The sequence below is a fragment of the Argopecten irradians genome, chromosome 16 (genome assembly GCF_041381155.1).
Source record: "Argopecten irradians isolate NY chromosome 16, Ai_NY, whole genome shotgun sequence".
Classification (NCBI taxonomy): Eukaryota; Metazoa; Mollusca; class Bivalvia; order Pectinida; family Pectinidae; genus Argopecten; species Argopecten irradians.
This window is the reverse complement of record NC_091149.1, coordinates 15,457,165-15,476,630: the sequence shown is the minus strand read 5'-3', so window position 1 is coordinate 15,476,630 and position 19,466 is coordinate 15,457,165. Positions and strand designations below refer to the sequence as shown.

General features: G+C 34.4%; 1 protein-coding gene across 7 annotated transcripts in view; it reads left to right on the top strand.

Moving 5' to 3' along the window:
• LOC138310846 (serine-rich adhesin for platelets-like) overlaps window positions 1-19,466 on the top strand; it is a 168,384-nt gene that overhangs the window by 134,189 nt on the left and 14,729 nt on the right. For 5 of the 7 annotated variants that reach the window (XM_069252173.1, XM_069252170.1, XM_069252175.1 and 2 more), the window contains 8 exons: window positions 3,543-3,666; window positions 7,258-7,627; window positions 10,095-10,827; window positions 13,932-13,973; window positions 15,048-15,200; window positions 15,432-15,697; window positions 16,784-16,837; window positions 18,491-18,583. In XM_069252173.1, coding sequence (XP_069108274.1) covers window positions 3,543-3,666; window positions 7,258-7,627; window positions 10,095-10,827; window positions 13,932-13,973; window positions 15,048-15,200; window positions 15,432-15,697; window positions 16,784-16,837; window positions 18,491-18,583 — 1,835 coding nt within the window. The remainder of the gene's footprint in view (window positions 1-3,542; window positions 3,667-7,257; window positions 7,628-10,094; window positions 10,828-13,931; window positions 13,974-15,047; window positions 15,201-15,431; window positions 15,698-16,783; window positions 16,838-18,490; window positions 18,584-19,466) is intronic. The other 2 variants (XM_069252172.1, XM_069252171.1) reach the window with 2 other exon arrangements.

Sequence of the window (19,466 nt, the reverse complement as noted above, 5' to 3'; positions counted from 1 at the left end):
CCATAAATTAGAGAAAGAGGATATATAATTATCATTACCCATGTCTCATTCCATTTTCCTCAATGGTATATTCAAGTGGGGAAATTATTTTTTTCGAGACAGTTCTAGTTGTTATTATGTTTTGACAAATTAGGGCAAATTATCATTACAGTAATGTGTTACAATTACTGCACGGACAATTTTCTTTAGGGGAAAAATAACCAACTGGAATAACCGCAGGAATTCAGTACATCATCGAGAGACCAAGTGCTTGATTTAACTGTGCTTAGAAGGATATTCTGCATGCATACAAACATCCAACTGGTTAATTACTCTGTAAAAAAAAATGTCAGAAAGTACTTGTCACTATCTCTGAGCGTAGGGTTTCAGGGTATCTGTATATATAGTCTGGTATAATGTTCAATCTTCCACGATAACATCTCTGGCTCATCCTAACCTAATTCTATTGTATGACCACATTGACGAATTTAAATAGTGAAATATGGAAACCTGCTCTTCAAGTCTCGGCCCAGTCAAGTGACAAACCCACGTGGGGTTTATTGACGGGTAGCTATATTGATGTTTAGTAAACACGAATTTAGCTTCCTGTTGTTGTAAATTTGTTTAAAACTGAGTAGTGTAACCACATAAGGATTAACGTCAGAGGAAGTGTTGTCGTGTATGTCCAAGACTGTTTTAATTTTCAATAATTGCTGGTAAGTTCCTAAATGCTATTTCAATATTGATAAGTTAAAGATGTAGGTGGTTAAATTAAAAATCAATTAAAAGTTTTACCTCATCCTTTTGATAGCAAGATAATTATAAGATAGAAAGAGATTTATACATTTGATGTACGTGTACCATACATATATATGCTATATTTGAATGAATGTTTTCGAGGTGATTTTCTGATAGAAATACCTTTTTTTTATTATCCCAAACCAGTCTATCTAAGGAAAAAAACACTTTTAAACTACTGTGACTTTTGTGTTTGATTCCATGCATGGTTGATATGTACAAAATTTTATTGAGATCAATGACAAGATCTTGCAATAGCCAAGCGGTTAAGTTCACAAAATTCAACCACTGGCTATTTTGCTAAATATGGCTTACAACCTTCATGGTTTCAAACATTTGGTTGATGGTTTTTCTTTGAAAATTCCGGCCTTTTAATTCAAAATAATCATAGAAGCACAGTACAGTGTAGAATGTTTCTAGTGCAAATTAGATTTTTTTTTTACATTTCTCCATTAACTTGATATGCTTTTAACTGTATAAGTTCTAGTTGTTACATATCCATTTTGATATTTAATGGCGCATCAATGGAACTGTGAGCACAGCTCACAACTACACAGAACGTGATCCCACTTAAATGTTATGACAAGGCAGTATTAAAATCCCTCTATTATCGCCGTAACAAACCATAACATTGACGTTATAAACTTCTGCTGTGTATCGTTCTTTGCTTCGACGATTTTAATACCACATTTGTACTGTGTAGATAATGAGCTAACAGCGAGGGCCTGTTATGGCTCACGTATCCAATATGAAAGGAATATTTTTCTTAACATGTTTTTTGGACGTCTTGCGTTGATGCATTGTTCAGTAAAACTATTTTCATTTTGATGGATTTGAACCCTGTAGATTTTGACCTCTGATAGGAAAGGGCAGCGAAAGCTTTTTAAGCGACATGTCAGAGGAATATTTATTTTTTTAGTGCTCAATGTAAGGTGTAAAGATTTTGTTTGATGGCTTGTCATTTATCAAGGATTAACTTCTATTTCAAGGTGTGAAAAGACAATTATGGAAAGTTTATCGGCACAAAGTCAAAAATAGTCCAAAGAAACTAATGATTTTAAAGTCCAAGGAAAATTATTACTAAGTTAAACAGAATACAGTCAAACTTGTCTTAGCGACCACCTCTGTATAAAGACCACCTGTTTAATAAACCAGTGTTACATCTAGAATCTATCATAGGAATGTAACAGTACTCTATTACTTAAGTAATGGTTAAAAACTGAGTTTAATGATTTCCTATATACTACAAGTGTACCAGATGTGTGGTGTTTGATAGCAGTACCATGGTATACTGTAGCCTATAGCTATTTAAAATCATGACATTATGCAGAGATTTGCTTACTTATTGGACTGAAATTTTAGATTAGAAGCTTCAAAATTTTGATTTTCATTTATTTTACATTCCAATAAACATAATGTATGTCAGCTGCAAATTATAATGGTGCTCACATAGACTTGATGTTACGCCAACACACATTGTATTGATGTCACACAGAACATGCACATATAATGTTGATTTCAAAAAGAAACACACTTAAAGATCTGAATATTGTCACATGTTACAGCATTAGACAATAATGATGTCACAATATTTACACAGATAATGATATTGCCACAATATGTACACAGATAATGATGATGTCACAATATGTACAGAGATAATGATGATGTCACAATATGTACAGAGATAATGATGATGTCACAATATGTACACAGATAATGATGATGTCACAATATGTACAGAGATAATGATGATGTCACAATATGTACACAGATAATGATGATGTCACAATATGTACACAGATAATGATATTGTCACAATATGTACACAGATAATGATGATGTCACAATATGTACAGAGATAATGATGATGTCACAATATGTACACAGATAATGATGATGTCATAATATGTACACAGATAATAATGATATCACAATATGTACACAGATAATGATATTGTCACAATATGTACACAGATAATGATGATGTCACAATATGTACAGAGATAATGATGATGTCACAATATGTACACAGATAATGATGATGTCATTATATGTACACAGATAATAATGATATCACAATATGTACACAGATAATGATATTGTCACAATATGTACACAGATAATGATTATGTCATGGTATTACACAGATATTGATGTCATAATTAATATGTACACAGATAATGATGATTTCATATATTTACACAGATAATGATGATGTCATGATATTAACATATATTGAGGATGTCTCAATGTGTACACAGATAATGATGATGTCACAATATATGTACACATATACTGATGTGTGGGTTTGCACCTGATACATGTGTTAAATTTCAAATAGGGTCATATTTACAAAAATTCATTTATATCTATATATAGGTGTGTGTCGAGTGAGCTGCTTGATCGTATTATCCACTAACTGTCTTATGTCATATTCATGAAGAAAACACAGGTTTGGTTTGCTCGCATGCTTACCATGACTTGAATTTCTAGGTATGCATGTTAAAACTATCACTTCCTTATGAAATAGTGTTTTTCCGTCATTGAGAAACCTTAATGAAAGAACTTAAAGTGATGTTACTTTGAAATTAAGACCATAATATATTTAGATATTTCCTTGTTCTCCATGAAAGTATGTTTAAAGATCTGATATCAAATACTTTAAGGTTGGAATTACAGATTAGTATGTTTAGGTGGTTTTATAATTTAGAAGAATTAGACATTGCTTAAAATTTCAATATTTTCTTACTCTTGTTTTTTAGATGTAGCCTGGCAGAAAAAGTAAAACTATTCTCCAGCTTGAAGGAGCAGGAAAAGAAAGCACCGTCAAAGGCACCAGTCTTACGGAGAAGGAATAGGAAGGTGGCATCAAGGTTTAATACTCAGGTAAGGGGAAATATACAGTAAAACCTGTTTATAACGACCTCTGAAGGGGAGACAGATAAATGGTCACTACAGACAGGTTTAATACTCAGGTAAGGGGAAATATACAGTAAAACCTGTTTATAACGACCTCTGAAGGGGAGACAGATAAATGGTCACTACAGACAGGTTTAATACTCAGGTAAGGGGAAATATACAGTAAAACCTGTTTATAAGGACCTCTGAAGGGGAGACAGATAAATGGTCACTACAGACAGGTTTAATACTCAGGTAAGGGGAAATATACAGTAAAACCTGTTTATAACAACCTCTGAAGGGGAGACAGATAAATGGTCACTATAGACAGGTTTAATACTCAGGTAAGGGGAAATATACAGTAAAACCTGTTTATAAGGACCTCTGAAGGGGAGACAGATAAATGGTCACTACAGACAGGTTTAATACTCAGGTAAGGGGAAATATACAGTAAAACCTGTTTATAACGACCTCTGAAGGGGAGACAGATAAATGGTCACTACAGACAGGTTTAATACTCAGGTAAGGGAAAATATACAATAAACCCTGTTTATAACGACCTCTGAAGGGGAGACAGATAAATGGTCACTATAGACAGGTTTAATACTCAGGTAAAGGAGAAAGTATTTATGGTTTTTTTGGCTAGAATAAAATGGTTCCACTTTTTTGCACAAACCAAAATGTCTTTTCAATTTAAAGGGGACTAAAGTGGCAGCTTGTGGTTAAAACAGTGTCTATAAAATGGTCTAGTTTCTGGAGGGACAGGATATGCTGTTCTTAGTGTGCCATGTCTTTGATGTGGTCATATGCTTCAGTGAGATAGCACTTCAACTAGGACAGGAGCTTTGCTATCAAAGACGACACAACACAAACATACTGCAGCCTCCCAAAATTCACATAAACTTGCTTTGTACAACAAATTGATACATGGGAGGCTAGTCCATTGATAATAAGAAATAATTATAAAACCATTCTAAACTCAGAAAAGGCTCTACCTGTACAAAAAGACAAGGATTTTAAGAATTCTTATAAAATTCCCCCACTCTTTATGTCCCATAATATCATGTCCCTCTATAAATCCTGATGAGTTTTATAAGTGAAGCCATACCCTTGATGTTTCGGCTAGATATCAGTTGATATTGAAATTTCACACTATTATAGCTAATAAATGGGTTAGTATTGACAGACAGGACTGATCTGTGTAAACTTTATAGCTGGTTATAGATATAGAGGACTGGGCTGGTCTTCTCTGAGCTGGGCCCTCTGATAACACCGACACATCTGGAGGCCACAAGGAACACGTTTTTAGGCCAAGATTAATTTTGACACTGAGTGAATGCTTTTTTAGGCCAAGATTAAATTACAGCAAGCTGTTGATATTTAGAAGCTGCTAGTGACTTTTTCTTCTACTCTAAGATAGAAACAATTTGACATGAATTCAATTTAACAAAAGTTTGTTATTCATGAACAAAATGATAAGTCTTACATTATTACATTAAAACAACATGTCTTCATATTATTTCTGTTACAGTTGGTGGTTATGAGTTACAATGTGCATGGTACTACATTAGTGTCAAACAGGTTGTTTTAGGTTGGTGTTTCATGTCGTAGCTGATGGCTAGTTGAATACTATGTGATAGCAACCGGCTATCCCATAAGACCATACACACTGGCATATCCATTGCATGCTGTGCCGGAGCACAATTAAGGAAAGAAACACATATTCTAAAAAAAAAAAGTATAGGTTTTCATAGTTTTGATCAAATCAAAAATTGAAAAGTGGTACATATAGATATCTAGACCTTAAGGGGAAAATGTATTAATTATTTCAAATAGATAATACTTTAACAACCATTGTCTGAAATTCACAGTTCTGATTCCTGATTTAATTAGTGTTGCCATTTGTGTTCAAAAGAAGCAAGAGGGGCTTATTACCAGACACGGGCTTAATTACGAAAATGATATTGTATTTACTATTGAGGCTTGAACTAAAGCGATTGAAATAAACCAAAATTTTATTTGAGATTTCTATTTAAGGCTTACAGCTTTAGACCAGGAACTGATCACTGATCCCATTGGATAACAACAGATTAGATTTCAAGTGCATTTACCACCAGTAATTAAAACACAGTTTGAATGTTATCGATAACTTTATTTTTAAAAAGAATTATCCTTATATTTAGGATAAAATTGATGATGCATTACTTTAATCTACAGTAGTATCAGTTATGTCGGGTCAAAGTTCAGTAGGTCAAAGGTTGCCTTAGTGTAATTATTGATAAATAAATGAAGCTTGATATTAAATTTGATAAGATTACATTTATCTACAAAATTAAATTGTCAGGTTTGTATAGGTTCATTTAAGTTTACTTTCTGAGGGAGAAAAGTAGTATCAATTATACTTCAATTTAGTAGTAAATACAGTGTTTTTGAGAAATCTTTATGTTGATGTTGCCATTCATAGAAGTCCAGAAAATAGAAGTTAGACTCATTTAGTTAGTAAGCGAATGATGAAGATGTTCCGATATAATACCACATGCCCTCTACTTCTGGCTAGGGAGTTCAAATCCCATGTGGGACAGCTTGTCAGGTACTGAGTGCTGGTCGGTGGTTTTTCTCTGGGACTTTTCTCCACCATCAAACCTGGTACATACTTAAATGAGCCCGATTGTAACTGGGATGTTAAACTTTAAAATCAATCCAAACTTTTAAAACATTAAAACAAAGTGAACATAATTTGAAAAATATTGATTTACTTCCAGATTTTCTATCTTGGTTGCAAAACTGTTTCATTTGATCATTGAAGATGTTCTAAATTTCTTCGGCATTTCGGGATTATAATTTGAAAAAAAAACGGCTGCAAATTTTATGTGGCACATAACATTAAAGTGATCTGTCATTGCTTTGTGCTTATTCAGTTTGCATAAAATTTCAATTTGCCTTATATACATATATACTTGGGTGTTCATTTGAATTTTAAGGTGCACTTTATTTAAATGCAGTTTGCCTTGAAGCGAATCAGAAATGTTCGCTGATTACATAAAACATTTTAAATGTACAAAAAATATTGTCAAGCCTCAATGACAACACATTGAAACCAGTTACATTTAAGTGCACATTTCATACTTTATAGGCAAATATAAACTCTTTAAAATTAATACAACAATGATTTTAAATCTAGAATGTCAATAAATATCATAGGTAGACGATAACTTGTCCACCCCTGATAACACATTTGAACTTTTCTTGTTATACAAACTGGAGCAGTTCATTCTGAGAAAAAGGGATGGAATGATTTTAGCTGAAATGTGATAATGAAGATATATGAATGACCTGTTTATTGCAATAATTACAGACTTTTATACAGTCCTAAAGAAATGCATAATCTATCTGTAGGCATATCCATTTTCCAGGAATGACAAATAAGATGTTTATAAATATCACCCCTATCTATCCTAGCTGTCGCGTCCTGTCACACCCTATCACATCCCTGGACTGTCCTGTCATGTCCAATACTGACTTACTTTAATGTGAATTTACAGTGTAGGATCTAAACATGATGAATTTCAAATGTTTTAGCCGGTGACCATTGAGGAAGTAGAGAAAGCAGCGGAATATCGGATTTCTCCTTTAGCCATGAGCCTTGTCAAGCCCCCAGACCCTGAGCTCCTGAAAACCCTCCCACTTAGTGCTCAACGAGATCTCATAGCCCAACATGCTGAGATATGTCTGTCCACTCCATCCTCACGGTCAAGCTCTCGTCAGGGGTCAATGATGGATTTAGCAGCTGGAGGATCCCAAAAGGGGTCGACGACTGACCTTGGTGCTAGATCCCAGACAGTTACTGACAAAGGTCAAGGGTCAACTCCAGATCTACGAAAGCCGACTCAGAAAGGTTCATCATCAGATGTTAAAAACGTCTCTACTCCAGACCTGGCCGAGGGCAAAGGTGAGTTGATCCTGTAATGGCCGGTTGCTCGAGAAATAAATTCCTTATTTCTGTGTCTTGGAGAAATAGAATATTAAATTCTTATGTCATGCAATGTAACTAGCGAAAATAAATTCAGTTCTGAATTAGAATTATTTGGAAGAATGCAAAACTGAATTTGAATAATAGAAAATCAAACTGTTATATTTTCAGTGACTGTTTTAGAGAAGAAAAAAACATTAGCGGAGGATTTTTCTGCTCCTCCATGTAATAGGAAGAGGTGATGTGGGTGGGGACAATTGTAGATGCTTTTGGGGGTGGGGATGATGGTAGATGTTTTGGGGGTGGGGGCAATGGTAGATGTTTTGAGGATGGGGGCAATGGTAGATGTTTGGGGGGTGGGGAGCAATGGTAGATGGTTTGGGGGGTGGGGCAGTGGTAGATGTTTGGGGGTGGGGGGCAATGGTAGATGTTTTTGGGGGTAGGGGCAATGATAGATGTTTTTGGGGATGGGGCGATGGTAGATGATTTTGGGGATGGGGCGATGGTAGATGTTTTGGTGGTTGGGAACAGTCGTAGATGTTTTGGGGGTTGGAGTGATGGTAGATGTTTTGAGGGGGTGGGAGCTATGGTAGATATTTTGGGGGGGGGGCAACGGTAGATGATTCCGGGGTGGGGGCAATGGTAGGATTTTTTCGGGGTTGGGGCAATGACAGATATTTTAGGGGTGGGAACGATGGTAGATGGTTTGGGGGTTGGGAACAGTCGTAGATGTTTTGGGGGTTGGGGCGATGGTAGATGTTTTGGGGTTGGGGCGATGGTAGATGTTTTGAGGGGTGGGGGCTATGGTAGATGTTTTCGGGGATGGGGACAATGGTAGATAATGTTTTGGGGGGTTGGGGCGATGGTAGATATTTTGGGGGATGGGAACAATCGTAGATGTTTTAGGGGATGGGAGCTATGGTAGATGTTTTAGGAATGGGGGCAATGGTAGATGTTTTTGGGGGTGGGGGCAATGGTAGATGTTTTGGGGGGTGGGGGCATTGTGTCATTATAGTGTAGGTTGCCCATGTCTGTCCCATTCTGTAATGGCATTATCCAAATTTGATATACAAAGATGGTGGCATTTATATGTTGCTTGTAAAGTTTATGGTGTGTCTTGAACCAACATTTCTGAAACATAGAACACCAACAATTATTGTGGGATCAGGCTCATTAAAAATCAAAATGCTTAGATGCAGATTTTCTGTATGAAAACTTGTGAGTGTTAATGATAGGAAACAGAAGCCTCCGATCACACATAGGCTGGTACCTCATGTCTTTAGTAGTTAAATAACGATCAAAAGTGAGTGCTGAAAAGGATGCACATCTTTTAAATTGCACCTGTTTTGGAAACCTGCAATGTATTTGAAATTAACTTATCACCTTGAAATGTGTGGGACAAAGGAATGAACTCAGAATCTGTTCACGCTTCATTGGGACTTATAAAATCGTGCAATCTTTGTCGGAATTCTACGCTTAGGTGTTATACTGGTGCAGATTTTTAAAATTGTAGCTATTTTAGTACGTCTGTAAGCTTATGTTAGTTTATGCAAAAAAACAGCTGCACTTGTTCAAGTGGTACTCATGCATTGAGTCCCAATCATATACACTAAGGATATAAAAGAGACACACTGATTGGCTAGTATTTCACCAATGACCTGTATAATTAGCTGTTCATTGTTCGCTATGATTGTGAAGTCTATTCCAGACAAATAATGAAAGACACTTTATATTGAATCGCTGTCTACAATTTACAGTGGAAGCCATTTTGTAAATGTGTGGTGTGCAATTTCTTTACATCTAGTCATTTAAAAGCGTTATGCTATTTGACATATTTATTTAGTTTTAACTTCATGAAGGTGGACTGTGTATCATTTTGTCATTTTGAATTTTTAAACTTAATTTTAATATCTTCTTTACATTTAAAAGTATATTAACAAGCCTTATTTAGTCAAAATTGTTTTAAAGTTTTTAAACTACTTTAAGGTGCATAGCATGTTCTTTTGTTGTATTGGGAGTTTTAAACTTAAAATATCCTTAAAATGAAGGTTAGCTAGTAAACATTCTAACCTGTCTATAAAGACCACCTAAATCAAAAAGAAAGCCTTAAATATTATTACGAATTGATCTTTGTACAAATGTAAAATTGTGGGGGAGATTTAGGACTAAAAGAAGGAGGTCCCATTAAGCAGGTGGTCGTTATACAGAGGTGGTCGCTAAGGCAGGTTTGCCTATGTGGGGAACGAGGAAATCGAATAAGGTGTTATTGAATGCTGCTTTGCAGACCAAAACATTAAGAAATGTCTACTTTGAAGAATATAATAATTTGCGTTACGTCTGATGCTTCAACCGAAAATTGAGATCACAAGCAATTCCCCCCCTCTCCAATGAAATGTTCAAACAAAATTCAAGCACTTTTTACACTGTTTTATGCTATATCTTCCAGGGGTACAAAGGTCAAGTTCGATGAAAGATTCAAGAGATATGAAAAGTATTTTGAAATCCGATACAAAAAGTCCGGAAAGAGACATTCGAGGGATTCTGAAATCTGAAGCTGAAAAAGAACAAGAGTCTGAAATTGAACCAAAAGGTATCTTAAAACCCAAAGAGGAGGAAGCATCTGTCGGAAAAATGTCTGAAGAACCCCATGGTATACTGAAACACGAGGAAAGTGACAAGGTATCAAGTGTAAAAGATAAAGAAATCCCGAAAGAAAGTGATGAGGATACCGTTTCAAAGGCAGCCAGTTCCTCAATAACAGACAAAGACCTAAGGGGTATTATCAAGCATGATTTTGTGACAGACAAAGAAAAAGATGCAGAGGAAAACACAAGGAAGGATAACTCTGACGAAAAATCAGAACCTCGAGGGATTCTTAAAAAGGAAAGTAGTTTTGAACTTAAAAAGGCCGAACCCGACAAAAGTGTTCTTAGGAAAGGCCCTATGAAAGATAAGGCATTCCTGAATGAATTACGTGGAATATTAAAGAAAGATTTGTCTGACGAAAGTACGGAAGTAAAAGATGAAGACGAGAAATCGGAAGCTGCACAGGAGGAAGTGTCAAAACAAATCGTGGAAAACGGCACTGAGAAAAAGGGAACAGATGAACAGAAATCCAACATGGTTGACACTGAGAGCCAATCTCGGAAAAAAGGCAGAGACAAAAAACAGGCCGAAAGGTAAGGATTTCTTTCATTATTGGAAAGGGACTGTTGTTTGTGAAATCATTTATTTCAACCTTTGATTTTCCCTGGTGAAGTTAATACATTTTTTTTCGAGTGATTGACACACTAATTTCATTTCATGATTTCATTTCATTCATGTACATTAACAGGTCTAATTTTAAAAATTATTCTAACGAATGTCGAAAAAGTCTTACTTTTACAGATTAAAGAAAAAAAAAAACGTTTATGCATATTTTAACAACTATGATCAAAAATATTGATAAAACATCGCCGTACTTAATACACAAACAGTTATATAGCTATAATATTTCAAGTTGAACTTATGTAGGAAAATCGAGGATTTCATTTCCAGTTCAGAGCACATGACTTTAAATGATCTTGATTATAGAAAAGATGCAATCTTTGATTTTAAAGTACTGCAGGGTATTTTATGTTAGGTGGCGTAACGTTACCGTCAGCTGGTGTGTGTCGTGTGTATATATAATGTACCAGCCGCGTGGTGCTCGGATATATCGGCTCAGTCCAGATATATAGAAGTTCACCCACGTGATAGCGTTAAATCTCTATCGACCTCTGTTTACCTGGCTATAGTCTTAATTACTGTTGTGGATGGACATGGTGAATTTGTGTTCAGGTGGTATAGTTTACCTGTAATCACAACACCTGAGTAATGTTCACCTGTGTACAGGTATGAATGCTAATCATCCTACCTGTTCTTGCCTCATAGAGTCAGAGTTTGGTACTTCTGTAGGGAGGGCTTCTACGTCTGGAGAGGAAAAAATGTCGGATATAGAAAGTTGTGATAGATATTTCCATAGGTTTGTGTGAAATGTGGCCGTGTTTTGTTCTAAATTCATATTCAATCTGATGGATAATAATAATTAGTTTTGAAGTGTCTTTGCAAAAGTGCTTTTCTTCTTTACATGTGCATCATGCCAAAGTTTCAGTGGAACGAAATTGGATTTAAGTTTTGTTGTCAATGAAATATCTGTGTTCAACATGGAATTGTTTTTGGAGATCTCAAGTTTCCATTGCAGAATCTAAAAAAAAAATCAACGATTTCAATGTTTTTGTAGATTTAAAGTGCATCTGTTCAATTAGAGCTTAATGCAGTTGTTGCAAGCTGTGTCGCTGCAACTGATTTGGGATGGGAGCGAAATTGATTCATTGGATTTCACTTGAAATGCACCTGTGTTATATCTTGTGTATATCAATATCGCTGTGATAGATATAGATCTACATGTTTACTTTTGTTATCAGGAATGATTTCTATGTGTTGATAGTGAATGCAACAGGTTAGTGTTTATAAACCTACACACATAAGGTACTTATGTATTTTTTAAGTCGACATCTGCAGCCAGAGAGATTCAGCATACATATTCATGATAGTAGATACAAGTTCAGTGTTTCATGTCTGACGTCTGCTTCAAACTGGTTTTCTGTAATAGTTTGCAATTTAACAAATACAATTTTGATGAAATTAAGAGTTTCATATTTCAAGTAGGGAAATATTCTACTACTACCGATATATATCTGTTCATTAGGTTTTGCATGGGCATCATGAAATGAATTATAAATGATTCCGAGTTGATTCTCGGAGATGTGTTTGGTACTTGGCAGACATTATACATTTCGATTATGTAGGTTCATTAGTACATTAGGTATACATCTTATGGACTGTTTTTTGTTGACATAACTTTGGTAAATAGAACTTGTTCTGATATCCACAACGTTAACAAAATTGTAGATCTTTTTACTGCGCTAAGTTTTGTTTGGCATGACATTTTGACGATATTTCTTATTTTGTTCAACATCAAATATATTTACATACTTGTATGATTAGAGATTAATTCCGGGTTAATTTAGATTTTGGTATTATTGTATAAGGAAGGTATGATATAATTATTTGTAAGATCCTTTAAAATCAGTATGATCCAAGTATATAAGATTTGGACCCATAGCTATTGATGTGTACTATCGTGTTTGTTAGGGGAATTCTAACGGCGATTATAAATATGGTTGTATTGTTATGTCCCTGATTTAAATTTAATTCACGCCGGAGGTGTACCACAAAAGTATTGCGGAGGATTATTTATAAATTGCATGGCTAGGATCTTAAAGGATTTAGAATTGGATATTTATAAATTATAAACAGATCAATATACATTGTGTAAATCAGAAATATTTTTTGTTGTAACAGAAATGCTTATAATTGATAATTTGTCATGGTGCAAAATTTGTGAATTTTGTGTAAAAAATTTTGTCAGAATTAGCATTGTGAATAAGTACAGGTTTTTTTTTTTTTCTGCTTCTACCCCATAACTTGAAATGAACTTGCCCATCAATTAAAAATGTCTGTACCTACTTTGAAGTATAGGATATATATAGGTTATGTGATAACACTGAACCATAGAGAATCACAAGATTGTTATGTGATTGATATTGATCTTTAATTACTGGGGGTTATTCATTGCAGTCTTGAAACAGGAAGTCACAAAGTGTCGTCTGCTAATTTATCTGATTCAATAAAGTTTATCCTAGGAAGCTTTTTGACATGTGTGGGAAATGAATAAAAAATCTTCAGTTTCTCAGTACATTTTAATCTAAACAACCAGGATAAAAACAACCTTTTAAAAAAATAAGAATAAACAAGTGTTTGGGATAGTGATGTAATGTTTTTGTACATGTATAATGTGACTGAAACTTCATGTGAAGTTGTTGGAGTGCACAGAGTCGAATATCAAGACGAGAAATTTTTCATACACTGGTATAATTGATATGGTTCAAGAGAATTCCCATCATCAACTGAAGTTGCCCTCCTACACAAGCTTTCCTACAACCGGTCATTGTTTGATAGCCGAACCATTTAATATCATGTGTTATATTTCGTTTTTGGATTGCTGAAAAACATGGTGTTACTGTGTGTATGTCTGTGAATCAGGTTTGAGTTGTGGTGTAGCTGTCTCGGAAATATGTTTTGCCAGAACTAAAGAGGTTTTCGTATGTTGATGCTAATGTGAATCAACTGTGTTTAAGGCTAATTTCACATTGGTTTGAAGTTTGATTATCTTACAATATTTCTAACCCTAATTCTACAGAGGAAATATGATACAGTCGAAGGTAGCTGCACTTAGAAAAAGGTTTGTACAGCGGACAGACGGTATACTTTTAAGCATTTTGATCTATAGTGAGCTGACTCTTATAAAATAAACTTGTATAAACTATATTCTCCTGTCTTTTATGCAGCTTCTGAAATGTCTACTGATAAAAATCTATTCAAATCATTTAGAATAATTCACAATGAAATGATTTAGATTTACTTTTCATGAATAATTGTTTTCAAAAAAAAAAAAAAAATGATGACAGATCAATTTAAGCATGGATCTATTTGAGGGATCTTTCTCATCACAATGAATTTCTTCATCCTAAATTAACAAAAATTCTAAATCTATTTTAATCTGTATTTGTAAAAAAAAACTTTTTGCATGTAAAAAGCTATTCTTAATTCCTAAACTTTGATGAAGATGAAATTTATAATAATGATGAAATCTAAACGTCTTTAAAAGTTAATTAATTTTGCATGTGATAAATGTCAAATCAATCTATGTCTAATGAAAAGGGAACTAAAAACTTCCTTAAATCCATATTCATCCTTCTTTCCATTTATTCCTGTCATGCTATCCTACCAATACATTCCTTTTAGGTCAGATATTTATCTGTTTTTCCATCTCTCTATCCATGACAATATCCAACTACTCCATTTATATGTTCTTATATCAATGGGAGCATCCAGAAATAGAGTTATGTCCCTTGATTTGTATGAAGGGAATCGGGATGTTTCTGCTTAAACCCTATGTATACCATGTTAAAATCAAGATTAAACATTCCTCATTACATTCCATCATATAATCTAACATATATTTCATATACAGGCATTTAATGCATATATGCTTACTATGATTTATGAAATAATTGATGAATTTGAACATGTAAGGCAACAATATAAGATTGACAGCATCTTGTAAAAACTTCATAGACTTATATTGAAGACATGAAAAATTGTCAGTGTTAACTAAAATGTTTGACTAATTATTTAAAAGATCCCACGATGTTGATTGAAATAATTTAAATGTTGATTTAATACCAAAAACCCACCAGTTGTTTACGTGAAATATTTGACCATATTGACCATTGATTCCTGATTGGTGTTTCAGGTACCTGACGCAGCCAGCTGAGATAACAACCCCGAACAAGTCCCCGGAGACTCCACACAGGAAGTATACAGGTCGACACAAGACACAGCCGATTACGCCGGAAGAAAAGAAACTTGCGGAGGCACAGGAGAGCGGTAGCTCCATCAAAGACAGGTAGGTTTCTATATTGTCGCATACTGTTGTTGTCCCGACATATATTACAACAAGCCCTCTACCTCTGGGTTGTGGGTTTGAATCGCATGTGAGGCAGTTGCCTAGCAGGTACTGACTGTTGGTTGGTAGTTTTTCTCTGGGTACTCCAACAAATCTGGCTTGTCCTTTAATGACCTTGACTGTTATTAGGATGTTTAACATTATTAAAAACCATTTAAATCTTTTGTTTAGACTAAGCGCCTTGAAGAAGAGTGGGGATGAGGAATGGAGAAAGAGAGTCTCCAAAAATCTAGACTTCGAAAGTCCTGTCGATGTCAAAGGTCGAGCGGCCAGTCCTGTTGAGGTCAAGCTTCGGGAGAAACGGTCCATCTCTCCCATCGCCCGACCTTCAAGTATCGCTGACAGACTGTGCCAAATCAAAAGCTCACAGGAAGGATGGAAAGAAAGAGTGGGGGAGACGGATGCCAAGAAATTCACAGTGGCTCATAAAATAGGTGGTAAGTGTAGCCATCATTTAAATCATTAACAAGGTTATGTTTTAATTGAAAAGTAATAAATTAATAGAATCTTTCACCCCCTTTAGGGCAAGACAACAAGGGACCTCAACCTAAGGGGTAAAATCCTGAAGTTGTCAAACATGAGATTTGCCGAATGTTTGGAAGCTTCAGAATTAATCTTACCCTGGGAGTTGAGATCCTTGTCCTGTTCAAAAGGGAGGAAAGATTATTTTTCTCTTACCGGTTGCACTTTCTTCTGTTTTTACTGTTGACAAATTATAAAATCATGTTAACATTGATATGATGCAATGCAATGCTGTTGTCGTGATATTGTTGTCGTGACGTCATGTAATTGTTCAGTACGTACATGCTGTCATGCCCTGGTTAAGATAGAGATAAAGACGTAGCAGGATGTCCAGATTTTTATTCTGTCACATGGAAAAAGAAATTGGAGTCATTGGCAAGACATTTAACAAATTTTGAGGATTAGAAGGTAAAAAATTAAATTCAGAATTATCTGTTTACCACCATTGTGATAAGTATTGTATCAATGATTTTTTGGCTTGAATACGGACAATACAACATTATGTGTTATTGTGACACAATTTGTTTCAGACTTATAGTATTTAAACTCAAACTTAGTTATTTCAATCAAAATCATCATTTTCCTGTACAATATTGCATTATCTACAGAAAGGTGGATGGACTAAGATTTAAGATATTCAAGGAATGTTATATAACGTCACACATCAAAACAAATACATCATTAGCACTGTAGTGCTATTCTTATGATAAGCATAAAATTCATTAAAGAATTTCTTAAGTTGATGAATATATTTACAATATATATCAGAAATTAGGAAATATTTGTGTTTTCATTTAATTTCCATTTTTTCTGATTACTAAGATATATTAATATTAATATTGTAGTTTAAATGTGGTGCAGCTTGGATTATGCAATCACAATTGACATATCATTACCGCATGTCGATGTCGCAGTATTAAATCACATCGCACGTTTGTTGGCGATGCACAGGCCTTTTCAGGACTAATTGCTAGTTTCTTGTGATTTGTCTGATTAACCAGGACAAGTAGAAGATAGCCCATTGGTCTCAAAGTTGAAGCGCCTTACTAAACGAGGTAAGGGAATGTAAAACATATGTTTCATACCTTTAGCCTTAAAGTTTGGCTACAATATATCTCATAGAGTTTCCATGTTAATTTGATATAAAGTTGCTCCACCAATTTCACATACTTAATTAATTTATCAATTTTGCTTGCTAACTAACTAATTACACTTAATGCTTGATTGAAGTTCTGTTAATCAGTGTCTGAAATTCACTTTTATAACAAATGTTTACTTATCACTATTGATTTCATGAGATTTAAACTATAAAGCTGTAGAATTTAGTGATTTTGAAAACAAAATGTAGCTATCGAAAATTTCTAATTATTTTCTTATTTTGCTTGAGGGTTGTTAACTGTTAAAGGATTAAGTTAAATTTTGATAAATTAAGATAGGTAATTAGGAGTGGAATATATGATGTTGATGAAGGATTGGGGGGGGGGGGTTAAGGAATATGATTGTGGTATTTGTTTGCTGGTAGTGAGATTCCAATTTGATACATTTGTGTAGTGGAACCTTGTGATAGTCTTTTGATAGTTAAGAATTTGCCCACTCCATCAAGTGAAAGCTTGAGCATACATAATGGTACTTTTGTTGGTCCTTTTCTGTCCTATCTTGTCCTATCATAACCCGCCATGTTCAGATTTCATGTCGATTGGATCACTTACAACATGTAGATAGATACTTCTGTGATACCAATGTTATTCCCCTTGTTGTAATGGTCAACTAATGCTATAATGTTATTTTGGTTCACCTATTTTATGGTCCAATATTAATGACATTCCCCTGTTTTAAAGGCCTAATGATTGGTTAATGTTACAAGGTCAAAGATTAACAAGGTTCCACTTTAATACTTAGGTATTGCTGTGGCTGCTATAAGCTTGATATAAGCTGTGTATTTTAGGAGAATGACTTGATTTGTTTGTCCAGCTGTATCAGAGTACAGACATAGATTATTTATTCAGTTTCAGTCTGCATGTGAGGATTATAGGTTGCTTATATACAGCTGTCATGCTATCAAACATTGTAGAAACCAAATGCTATCAAGCTATATTGTATGCTTGTATGTCACATTGAAAACATACATAGGTATATTTGATTGAATACAAGTCAGATGCATCAATATTTAAGTTTCTTTCAGATAAAATGCTATTAAAAATGGGATTGATTTCATAAGATAGTTTTGTAAAAAATGAATGCAAAATATTTCAAAAAAATATATAGGAGAAACCTGGTCAATAGAATATAATATAATCAGGTAATATCAATTCTGAACAAAAAAGCACAACCTTTTGCTAACAATTTCTGGACAGAAAATTCAGATATTTTTTATCGCTAACAAATTGTTATTCATATACAATATTCTTTCAGAAGAAATGTAATTTGAATTTCTTTCAATATCTGTTCATAAAATTTTAAACAAAATTCTCTTAAAACTTTATATATATAATAAGAACATTTCAGTTCTGTTTTCCCCCTAACAAATTGTGGCTTAGATATAATCTTTCAGAAGAAACTTATTTTATATTTCTTTCAATATCTGTTGACAATGGTGACACCGTCGACTCCTACTTCAGTGTATATGGAGGTCACAGACTCACGTTATAAGTAACCTATTGCTATGCTGCAATACTAACCCCAGAGACACTTCACTGTTTCATTTTCAGAGTCCGATTCTGAATCTGGGTCAGAGATCCCTTCACCATCGACCCCTATCAAGGACTGGCCTAAAATCCCCCTACCAACTGAGTTGGTGTCAGGTAAAAATATAAAAAGCAGGTGTTGGCGCACCTTTTACAACCTAACCCAACCTTAGTGAGTAGATAACTTAACTCTCTGTATACTTATTTACTTCCTCTGTTGTCATGTCAAAAACTATACCTGAATATCAGAAAGAGTTGCTTTCCAAACATTGAAATGTTCTTTATATATACTACACTGGATCCCGGGGGTCAGATGTTGAATTTCTCTTTATGTTATTCTTGAATTTTAAAACCAAAATAAAAGTTAAGACCAGAAGCTTTGGGTTGTTTGCCCTTTTGGCACAGGGAATTTCGTTTTTATGATTCAGATTAAAAAATAAATCTAATAAGTCTGTTACAAGATCCCAAAACAAAGTGATTTAAGTACAATTTACTGTGGATTAGTCTTACCATCCGGTGATAATGATGTCATCATTTGATGTGAGTTTCATGACCTCATAATCACCGGAAGGTGGGACAAATCGACGGTTAATTTTACTTTATACACGTCGTTTTGGGATCTCGAAACCCCTGTATTGGCACAACTCTCAGGCAACTTCTACGTATATAGAGTCGGGATAATTTTTATCTTATTCTGGATCATAGGAATATATCAAGTCCCTGTGCTTCTCAGTATTTGTTGTTAATCTTAAAGATGATACATAGATCAAAATAATTATTAAGTCATAGCCTATCAGTCTAATTGTGACTTACAGATAAGATGAAAGAAATCTTTAGTATCCATTTTATCTTTAAAGATTTCTTATACTGAACAACTGTTCTCGTACAAGTTATATACATGTATTTCATAATGGATTGGTTTGGGCTTTGATTTAGAACAGCTTAAATGTGTCTTCAGGGTTGAATGAATTCATGTTTCGTTTATGCAAATTTCATTTAC